This window comes from Plecotus auritus, assembly GCF_963455305.1.
Source record: "Plecotus auritus genome assembly, chromosome: 1".
NCBI lineage: Eukaryota > Metazoa > Chordata > Mammalia > Chiroptera > Vespertilionidae > Plecotus > Plecotus auritus.
In genome coordinates, this window is record NC_137770.1 from 201,537,948 (window position 1) to 201,549,719 (window position 11,772).

An 11,772-nucleotide genomic window follows, 5' to 3' on the forward strand; every position below is an offset into this window, starting at 1 on the left:
TGCTCTGAAACATAGAATTCTAAAAGGTCACATATTTGTACCATATATCAATGGAGTAACACTTCCCATCAGAGTCTCAAGCTGCAATTAGAATCAAATGGCCTTTTGAGACCTTGTGTAAGACATTTTTTTTCTGAACTTCATCGAATGATCTGGGCATGGAGTGAGAAGGCTAAAAACGTTTTCTTAATTTTAATGATTATGTCATATGAATTCTTTTCTAAGCCTCATTTTGATTGTACTGTTTATGGTTGCCATTAAGCCTTTCCCATCTATCCCAAGGCAAATTACCCATGAAATTAATGTATTCCTTTGCTCTTATTTTTTTCCCAGAATATCGCTGCCTTTTTCCTCTTCCATATAGAAGCATATTCTGGCCATAATTCGACCCAGGCTGTGTACCTGTCCCTGCAATGCCAAGCTGCTCACACTTAGACACAGGAGACCCTTATGTGGTCTCCTTTAACTCAAAGAGAATAGAGCACTTTGAGCTGGGCCACATAATTTATAAGGTTTCATAAGACTTGGAGCCAGAATGAGGGTGATGGAGGTCAGGAGTCAGTGGGAAGAGAGTACAGGGTCAGATAAGGTCCGTTATCCTAGGGCAGTGGTTGGCAAACTGCGGCTCCCGAGCCACATGCGGCTTGCGAGCCACGGTTTGCCACTCTGTTGACTGATGAGTTTGCCGATCACTGACCTAGACTCTCAATTCCAATAATTACAGGCTGTTGTTGCTCCTTGTGATTAAGCCCCTATCCCAGTGGTCTGCAAACTCATTTGTCGACAGAGCGGCAAACCACAGCTCGTGAGCCGCATGTGGCTCGCAAGCCGCAGTTTGCCAACCACTGTCTTAGAACCTGGAGGCTTAATTACACAAAAAGAAGAAATTACCTTCCTTATCCTATATAATAAAAGCCTAATATGCTAAGTGTCCGGTTATCCGTTCAATCAATCAAAGTGTAATATGCTAATGATATGATAAGGCCGCTCAACCACTTGCTATGACATGCACTGACCACCAGGGGGCAGACAGTCAACTGGTCGCTATGATGTGCACTGACCACCAGGGGCAGACACTCCAACCAGTAGGTTAGCTTGCTGCTGGGGTCCAGCCAATCAGGACTGAGCGAGATGGACCAGACATGCCCTGGAGCCCTCCCACGGTCCCTCCCCAGCTGGCCAACCTCCTGTGTCCCTCCCCAGCCCCGATCATGCACTAGTGGGTGTCCCTTGGCCTGGCCTGTACCCTCTCACAATCTGGGACCCCTCAGGGGATGTCAGCCGATTTTGGCCTGATCCCACAGGCCAGGCAGAGGGATCCTACTGGTGCATGAATTTGTGCACCGGGCCTCTAATCCTATCTAATAAAGAGGGAATATGCTAATAGACTACCCCACCCTCAAAGATGGCGGTGCCCACAGCCAATAAGGAGGGAATATGCTAATTGCTGCCCCGCCCTCAAAGATGGCAGCACCCACAGCCACAAGATGGCAGCGCCTGCCTCCGGAATCCCCCAGTCCCCTCAGCCCCCCAGCTGCCCAGGGCTGGCATGAGGTGCAGGCAAGCCTCGGATGGTGGCTGCCCAGCTGACTCCCGAGGCGCAGGCAAGCCTCAGATGTTGGCTGCCCAGCCGCCCAGGGCTGACCCGAAGCTCAGGCAAGCCTCAGATGGTGGCTGCCCAGTTCCCTCAGCCCTGCCGGCGTGGCAGTCGTGCAGCAAGTCCAGGCCCGCCCCTAGGTGGGTCCAGCTGCTCCGCACACTTGCCTCAAGAGTCCCCCATTACCCTCAGCCCCCCAGCCTCCCAGGGCCAGCCCAAGGCACAGGCAAGCCTCAGATGGTGGCTGCCCAACTTCCCAGGGCCGCCCGAGGCTCAGGTAACCAGGGCCAGCCCAGGCTTGCCCTGCCGGCAGTGGCAGCAGCAGAGGTGTGATGGGGGTATTGCCTTCCCCTGATCGCCAGGTCAGCTCCCGCCCCTGAGGGCTCCCAGAATGTGAGAGGGGTCAGGTCAGGCTGAGGGATGCCCCCCCTCCAGTGCATGAATTTTCATGTACCGGGCCTCTAGTTTTAAGATAATAGGCATAGAAAAAGTCATTTAGATATGATGAGGAATTGATGTTTGAGGTGAAACCGCATTAAGATGATTCTCAGGCATTCACAACATAATTAGAAGATTACTTTAGCTAGTAGAAAATACTAGTACTCAAACATTATACTATATGGTAGATTTGTAAATGTCAGGCAAATATAAGTCATTCCACAGTTTGGGACATGGACATGATTCTGTAACTCTAATATGTAAGGTAATTTATCATTTCTAATACATTATAAGTAAAGGTATTTTTAGCTCTTCTATTGGTCTTGCCAACAGACCCTTCTTTTGTTCTTTTTCAAACTTTAGAAAAAAGATTCTTTGACAAGTTATATAGCAGATTCCTTACTTAGTAATATAATATTAGCCAATAATACATCTAATTAAAACATTATCTCAGTTTTCTTTGGTAATATATTTTTAAGATTTAATTTGTTTTAACAGGTCTTTAGTATATATTTTGATTTTAAATTTAATATAGAGGTTATTCTATATTAGAAAATAAATCAGATGCTTCTTTATATCTTAAAAATATATGTAGTAAAATTAATCCTATTTTCTCATTAGAAAATCAGATATATGTTCCTAGTGAGAACAAAAAAAATACCCTTGCTCTGAAGACTCCTGATGGAGATGTTAAAATGGTGGGCAACCCAAATGCTTTGCACATAAAGAACTACTTACTGCATTGAATTCATCCTCATGCTGATATCTGTAATGTAAAGGTTCCTGTGAACAACTCCCATCAATGTCTGGTTTTACTTAAATCTTTTGTAAATTCATAAAAGTTTTTAATTTTTGCAGATGAGCCATGTTTGGGAGATAAATCCATATTCTGTCAAATGGAGGTGCTGGCCCGGTACTGCTCCATCCCAGGTTATAACAAGTTATGCTGTGAGTCCTGCAGCAAACGCAGCAGCACCCTGCCACCGCCCTTCCTTCCTGAAGCTGCTGAAACTCGCGATGAAGTTATCTTTCACCCCAGTGACCTCCCTGGGCCCCTAGTGATGCCTACATCTTTGGTTCCTTACTATTCAGAGACTCCTGCTGAGAGGAAGAAATCTTTGAGTAGGATCTCTTCAGTGGGAGGTCCAAATGCATATGCTGCTTTCAGGCCAAACAGTAAACCCGATGGTGCTAACTTACCCCAGAGGAGAGCTCAGCGAGCAGGAAGCAAGACTGTGCGACAGGTCTCCCCTGCCACCAGGAGTGGCCACCTCACTTCATCCTCACAAACGGCTGCTGCCCCCTTCCTTGCAGTCCATGATTCAACAGGTGCTTCTTCTCAGGCAAGAACCTCAAAGAAAGAGGAAAAGGTTCATGACAACAGACATCTGCTAAGATCGCCCACCTTGGAAAGATGAAAAGCTGAACCTAAAAGGCTAGAAATCAAAGGAAAGCCTGGCCAAGCTCTCTCTCCCAGTGGTGCATACAGCTTGTTTAAAGTGGAAATCTCCATACATGGTCAACTCATTTTACCTGTAAATGGAAGAGCAAAAGTGCTGGTTCACTTTCTAGTTGCTTTCCTCCTTATTTTGTTCTGCATTGACTCATTACCAGAATTCATTGGAAGAAAGCACCCAAGAGTATTAACAGAGGGAAAGTGGCGAAGTAGATTGGTCACTCTCTACAGCAGAAAAGGGACTGGAGCCAATTGTGCATATCAGCTGATTTTTTGTTTTAAAAAAGTTATAGTAAAAAGGAGGTGCCAACGGTTTACACCTTAACAAAATATTTTGGAAATGGAGCAAAGAATTCGTAGACTTGTATTCCTATTTATCTATATTAGAAATATTGTATGAGCAAATTTGCAGCTGTTGTGTAAATACTGTATATTGCAGAAATCAGTATTATTTTAAGAGATGTGTTCTCAAATGATTGTTTACTATATTACATTTCTGGATGTTCTAGGTGCTTGTCATTGAGTATTGCCTTATTTGACATTTTTTGGGGGTTGATATTCAAAGCAGAATGTTACAAAGAAGAAGTTAGAATTACAGCTACTGACAATACAAAAGGTTTTATTTAATCAACAGTATGATACTTAAGTTACAGAAAAAAAACAAGCTGCAGATATACAGATTTCAGCTTACCTATTACTTTCCATCCTTTAATGAAAAGGAATAAGACTGTGGTCACAGGGAACAGAGACCAGTCAATGAACCTGTGCAAGAAAAAAATGGAAACCTTCTTACCAGGACCTCAATAGGCACCACTGAAGTGTCCTATGTTTTTGTGTTTTGTTTTTTTACTTTCCCATTGTTGACACATCCAAGAAAAAGCATACTCAATGTACTGTAATAATAACAAAGGAATATGTATTGAGATAATTTGTATGTCGGTAGCTGAACTAGAATTTATACTCAAGTATAGTAGGGCTTTGGAAACAGGTTCAAAAACACATTTGTCAATGGTTGCAATATTTATTTTCTGCATGGTTCACACACCCAAATGTTCACAACCACAATGCATCTGACTGCAATAATGTGCTAGTAATTTATGCCAGTGGTCACCTTACTCACAGTGAAGCCAGAAATGCTCTCTCCAGGGAGTAGATGTAAAGTACTTGTATATAGAATTCAGAACTGAAGATATTTATTAAAAGTTGATTTTTTTCTTGATAGTATTTTTATGTACTAAATATTTACGCTAATATCAATGACATATTTTGGCAAACTAGAGAGACATAATTAGAGATGCATGCTTTGTTCTGTGCCTACAGGAGAAACTTAAGCAAACAACAACAGCCAAATCAAAGAGCTAAAGCTGAACAAATTTGATGTGATGCAACCATTTGCATCTTTAAAGTAGTTGAAATGAAGTTGGTTTGTTCCCCTTCAATGAAACAAAATAGTCTGGACTTAGTTAGCTTTTTTGAAATAGTGAATTAGAAACATTTTTTTTTTAAGAAGTATGTGAAAGAGATACGCACTTCATGAATTATACTTCAAAGAATAAAGAAATATGCATGTCACCATAATAATTGTGAGGTCAGTTCCTGTACTGTTTAAAATGTATTATGCATGCTAACATGAAGACATGTTAACCTTCAAAGCACAGATTGTGCAAGGACTTTTGCATTTGAACCATGATAAACTTACAGCTTCACCTATTGACTCTATACCTCCAAGGAATCGCTGCTACTTTGTGCAAGACTTTTGAAAGTCAAATGAGTTAGGTGAATTCCAGATCATAAAATAATCCCCAAGCCTCATGTAAAGGTCATTTCCCACCCCTCAAAATGAATTCTCTCTAGTTCGCTTGCATGTGTATACATCTGGTCCACAGGAGAGTATAAAGATGGTCACACACATACACCTCCCATGAAGATGTACATTCGTTATACTTCTGATCTTCGAGCTTCCTTTTCTACTAAGCTAAAAATTCTTTTTTTTTTTATCAAAGTGTACACTACTGATGCTGTTTGTTGTATTGGGCGCACGTAGCAATAAAAATGTTAATAAAATGTAGATCTGGCTCCACTGAGGTTTTTATCATTGGATTCATCACTGAGTAATAAAAAAAAAAAGTGTTCTTTCCACCTACAAAGTGAAATAGCAACAAATCCATTTGCTATTGGACTTTCTCTAAACTGTTCAAATGAAGTAACAGTGTCTCCTAGTCTCACGTCAGGGTGTATCATAATATACTTTAAAAATAAAAATTAGAAAAACAAGATTTTATGGGGTGTGGCTTAAGTTCATTCCACAGAATTATGAAGAGGCAGAAAATGATGATAATGCTAGTATATATATATAAAGAAAGAAAAGGGGTGTAGACTGTTAAAATGCTGTCCACCAGCTTAGAACCTTGATTGCCTGAGATTGGTGGGAACCCATCACCCATGACTCTGGAGTATGGGGAGGAACGGGACATCACATTGGAGGGCCTTCCGGGAGTCACCACCTACAACTTCATACGTAAATGAGTTTAGGTAACCTGGCTAGGTTTCAGTTTCCTTGCCTGTAAAATGGGAGACAGAACTGAGAAATACCATTGTGTGAGGACTGTGAGAAATAACATAAAGCTGCTAGCATATAGTAACTCACAATTAATAGTATCATCATCCTTATATCGTTCCCAGCTTCCTCCTCATCTTCATCGTGTGACCAAACCACAGCTTTCCTCTAGGGTCCACAGCTGGTTTGAATCACGGTCACTGGGCCTCATTGATAGTGGTAAAGAATGGACTTTCAGGAATCTAAGGACAAAAAAATGTGGCTTTAAAAATTGATGGGGAAGATGAACTCATTAAAAATGCTCTTCAGCCATTGATTTTTGAAAATTTGTAGCTATTTATGCTCACTCTGCTTTTGCCAACATTAGTCAAACTAAGGAATAACTGTTAATTGTATGTCTCTATAAAGGTGGCCATGGGTGCAATAATTCCCCAAATTATTAGCAAAACAATGTTTCTCATATATTTACATTAATCACTTGGCAGAAATATTAAGTCATTCCTCTATATTTTGTATTTTCTTCATGAAGAGGCTGCTTGGATATAAGATTTTAAGAATCATTGAAAAGTGATGAAAACAAAGATACAATAGATATCACTTGTTTAAAAGAAGTACTAAATAAAAAGTAAGCAGTTGAAGTAAAACTGCTTAAAATGCAGTAAAATATAAAAGCCAACCTGGGGTGCACAGGCATTATCATACATCAACTAATATTAGAAAACAGTCATCTGGGGCCCAGATGCTTCTGCATAAATCACTTAGAGCTAGAGATAAAAATTAAAGCAAAACAATCTACTGAAATAAATTTATCAAAAACACAACTTTTAAGACAAAACAAAGTGCTATAAATTTCTGCAAAATCAGAATTACCCCCTTATTTCTTTCCCCCATCCTGATATATGGCAGGTGCATAAAAAGTCAGTTGTCTACTTTGTTGGGGCACTAATGTTATTGCACTGACACTGTTGATTGGAAAGGCTGCTCTTTTCCAGGCATTCATACTTTCAAACAAATTATTAATTTGACCAGTTAATTTTCAACCATTTTACTTTAAAATTTTTATTGTTATTTTAAAATCTTCACCCAAAGATATCACTCCCCCCCAAATGATCTTTAGAGAGTGGAAGGGAGGGGGGAGGGGGGAAACAGAGAGAGAGAGAGAGAGAGAGAGAGAGAGAGAGAGAGAGAATATGAGAGTGATACATCTACTGGTTGCCTCCCACATGTGCCCCTACAGAGGCTGGGTAATCAAACCTGCAACTGAGGTACAAGCCCTTGACCAGGAAATGAACCTGCAACACTTCAGTCCACAGGCCAATGCTCTAACAACTGAGAAAACTGACCAGGGATCAACCATTTGCTTTTTAACAATTCACCAAGGTCTGAGTAGTGATTATATACTCTGATATCAAGAACAAAATGATTATTCACAGCCAAGTGTTATTCTTACTCAGATTACAAGTGTTAATATCCTTCTCCGTAGGATCACTCCAGAATATGAAAGCTCTTATACAATCCACTAATAAACAAGTGATGCTAAAATTTGAAATATATCCACACAAAGAACACTTCTTTTCAAATTAGCTGTTTGGAGATTTACATGGAGAGACTCTCACTAGTAGTTCAAGAGTGAAAATAAACATCTCTCTGGTCGAATGCAAAGGGACAGTAGGTCTGCTTTCTGTTTCATGCCAAAGAGGTAAGACTTCTAAAGTTCATAATAAGAAGTTAGTGTCCTGTTGAGGGTGTGGGCACCAACATCAAACTGTTGGTTTAAGTGCTGGTTCTATAGCCAACTAGTTGTGATGTGTGAATTACTTAATGTGTCTAAGCCTCAGTTTTTTCATCTATAAAATGAAGATGACAATGATCCATACTCCATGGGGCTGTTTGAGCATAAAACTAGATAATCCAAGAAAAGCAATAAACATGGCCTGACAGGCATTGACTGTGCTCAATAAAACTATGCAATTACTTTACCTCTTTATGGATGACTGACAGACCCCAAAAAATTCAATTTGTTTTTGTTTTTTGTTGACATGGTGTCAGTAGAGTTACTTTTTATTGTAAATTCTATATATTTTTTATTTTTATTAAACGTATTGGGGTAACATTGGTTAATAACATTATATAGCTTTCAAGTATACAATTATATGATACATTACCTGTATATTGATTTTTTAAAATCAAAGTCACAATTTTCAAAAAGTCCCACTTGCCCAAAAGAAGTTGAAACAATATCCAAAGAGAAAATGGTATGAACTAGGCATAGACTATAGACAGTTGTCCATTCTTAATGGACAACCTGCGAATGACTCCAGAGATCAAGGGAACTGCACTCTCTGCAGCGGCATCCTGCACCACAATATTCTGTCCACAGGCTTCCTGCCACCAAATCCTCTTAATGAGGGACACACTTTCTTGGGGGTCCAAGGGATGGGTTCTGACTACCACATGCCCAGGGAAGAAGGCTTCTCAATGACCTTTAATTATAATTGAAAGCCATTATCCTCAGATCAGCATGTATCGATGAGATCATCATAAAGAAGTGAGTAGAAGTATGAACTTTGAGAGAAAAATATGAAGTCCTATTAGTAAAGCATATTGCACTTCCCACTGAGCCTATTGCAACCCTACACGCTACACAGGAATGTGTCCTGCTATATATATTCATAGGGCATCTTGTTTGTGTATACTGGGATGTGTCCCATTTCTCTACTCTAATTTTCAGAAGACCTGACTAAATGATGTGCTGTATTATTCTGGTTTCTCTGTTGGATTTCTCTCCTATTTTTAAAATCTCATATGTTGCCTGGTGCTTAAAGGCAGCAACACAGCCTCTGGCTGAATGCTTTCATAGCTATCATGTCCACAACACGGAGCTCACATTGTTGGAAGCAGCATGCCCTGATGCCACGTGCTTTCGCTTTGGATTTTCATGGTGGTTAGAAATTCTCTTAGTTTTTTGTTTGTTTGTTTGTGGGGTTTTGTTTTGTTTTGTTTTGTTTTTGCCATATTACTAATTCTATAGTTTTCCTCCTCCATATTCAACCTTCTGACTTGAATCTTTTAGCCTGGTCTTCTACACAGATTCTTTAAACTTACAATCATGTTCAAGTCTTCCTCATCTTACAGGATACGATAAAACTTCTGCTTGACTCTGCTCTGCCTCATTAGCCACTCTTTAATCTCCTTTCTTCACCACCAAACTTCTCAAAGAGCATGGCCTAGCTTCCCCACCTCTCCTTCCCGTCCCTTACCAGCATTCAAGGTGGAAACCACTGCAGCCTGTTTTCTGCTTGAAGCACACAACAGGAGCTTTCTCAAAGCTTATGGGATCAATTAATTTTTTTATTGAGTTCTAATTATGTGCCAAACATTGTTCTAGGTGCTTGGAATACATCATGTAAAAATTGGTAAAAACCACACAACATACAGTATTCATTATACACTGGTTTGTTATATAATATGCTAAAAGGTGATACATCAAACATCCTATATAATCCTATATAATAAAGAGGTAATATGCAAATTGACCATCATTCCAACACACAAGATGGCCACCCAAATGTGGTCAAAGATGGCCATCCCTATGTGGACACAAGATGGCTGCTACAAGATGGCTGGCAGGGGAGGGCAGTTGTGGGTGATCAGGCCTGCAGGGGAGTGTAGTTGTGGGCAATCAGGCCTGCAGGGGAGGGTAGTTGGGAGGGACCAGGCCTGCAGGGGAGGGCAGTTGGGGGGAACCAGGCTGGCAGGGGAGGGCAGTTAGGGGTGACCAGGCCTGCAGGGGAGGGCAGTTGGGGGAGACCAGGCCTGCAGGGGAGGGCAGTTGGGGGGGACCAGGCCAGCAGAGAAGGGCAGTTGGGGGCATTCAGGCCGGCAGGGGAGGGAAGTTAGGGGTGACCAGGCCAGCAGGGGAGGGCAGTTGGGAGCGACCAGGTCTGCAGTGGAGGATAGTTTGGGGCAACCAGGCCAGCAGGCGAGGGCAGTTAGGGGTGACCAGGCTGGCAGGGGAGGGCAGTTGGGGGCAATCAGGCTGGCAGGGGAGGGCAGTTAGGAGTGACCAGGCTGGGAGGGGTGGGCAATTAGGGGCAATCAGGCTGGCAGGCAGGCAAGTGGTTGGGAGCCAGCAGTCCTGGATTGTGAGAGGGATGTCCGACTGCCCGTTTAGGCCCTATCCCAGTGGGATAGGGCCTAAACGGGCAGTCGGACATCCCTCGAGGGGTCCCAGATTGGAAAGGGTGCAGGCTTAGCTGAGGGACACCCCCCCACACACATGAATTTCATGCACCAGGACTCTAGTGTTGTAGTATAAAATAGGACGATGGCGGTAGAATGCATTTAGCTGGTGAAAGTAGAAGAAAGACTTAAAGGAGGTGAGAGAATTCTAGGGAAGAAGATTTGAAGAGGAAGAAATGATGAGTGCAAAGTCCCCAGGCAGAATAACGTCTGGCATGTTCGCAGAACAACAAGGACAACAGTGAGCTGTATGGGGGTGTTCAAGGGGTGAGTGTTCGAGGGATGAATAGCAGGCAATAAGGTCAGAGAGGTAAGGGCTGATTGAAAAATCACTAGAACATGGCAGGCCATTATAAGGACTTTGGTTTTTATTTTTACCAAATTTTCTACAGCATTTCATGGCCTAGTGAAAAGAACCCAGGATTACTAATAAGCCCCAGATAATTTGAGTTTGAATTCTACTTCCCATTCATGAACTTGAATTCTCTTAGTTCCCTCATCTACAAAATGGAATGAAGTCTAACAGCCTTCTGGAATGAATCAAATGAGCTCATGTGTCTGAAAGTGTTTTTTAAAAATTCTCCAAGTGTATTTATTATAAGTAGACCTTAATTGTCACATGCTAGGCGTTCCCAGTTTCCCCTGGATCTGACATTATACAGTCATGAGTCGGACTCTGCAGGACATCTGGGGAACTGCTGTCTGACTTCCTTCTCAGGCCCTTTGCCTGGCTCCTCCCTCTCATCACCCCTTAAAAAGTTGACCCCCAAATCTACATGTATAAACTTTCTATTCCAAACCACAAACACATTGCAAGTGTCTGCTGGATATCTCATCTCTGCTGTCATAACAGCCTTCTAACGTTTAAAAACCGAATGACCACCATCCTTTCACATAAACTTAGCTCCATGATCTGTTTTTCTTACTAGACTGAGCCTCACAGAGAACCAACCATACTCTTTCACTATCCTTTCCTCTGTCTTTTACTCTGCGTATTTAATCTGGCCCCTTGTCCTGCTGATTCCAATTTTAAAATGTCTCTTGCCTCTGTTCCTTTTTTTGGTCCTCATTTTCTCTGTCCTATTCACATCAGGCCCTAACTCGAATGATCATCACAATTGTCTTGTGATATCTCACTGTTTCCTCACCCTTCTATAACATTATAATCCCCAACTGAGTTCTTAATGGCCAAATTGCATGAAAATTCACAACTCTTACTTGGGTCACACTGTTAGAATATTTTTAAATTACTAGATTAAAAAGAAATGAGTCTATGCTATTGAATTCACTTCTAAGTAGTGGCTGCGGTCGGAGTAATTGGAATAGAAATAATTTATGGTTTAAACTATAACCTGAAAGAAATGTCTAAATGCTGTAAGAAATTCTAGAGATATAGTCTAGTCTTGTGTGTACAAACCACCTAATAACTGACATTAAAAACTCCCAAATTTACTTTTCTAATCCATAGCCTCTCTTGAGTTC

The 11,772-nt window shown here is 41.4% G+C and overlaps 1 protein-coding gene across 2 annotated transcripts in view; it reads left to right on the forward strand.

The window, feature by feature from the left end:
* Nucleotides 1-5,558, forward strand: part of ADAMTS3 (ADAM metallopeptidase with thrombospondin type 1 motif 3) — a 239,458-nt gene extending 233,900 nt beyond the window's left edge. For both annotated transcript variants that reach the window (XM_080649386.1, XM_080649387.1), the window contains exon 22: nt 2,894-5,558. In XM_080649386.1, coding sequence (XP_080505512.1) covers nt 2,894-3,453 — 560 coding nt within the window. In that variant the 3' untranslated portion in view covers nt 3,454-5,558. The remainder of the gene's footprint in view (nt 1-2,893) is intronic.
* Nucleotides 5,559-11,772: the final 6,214 nt, after the last annotated feature.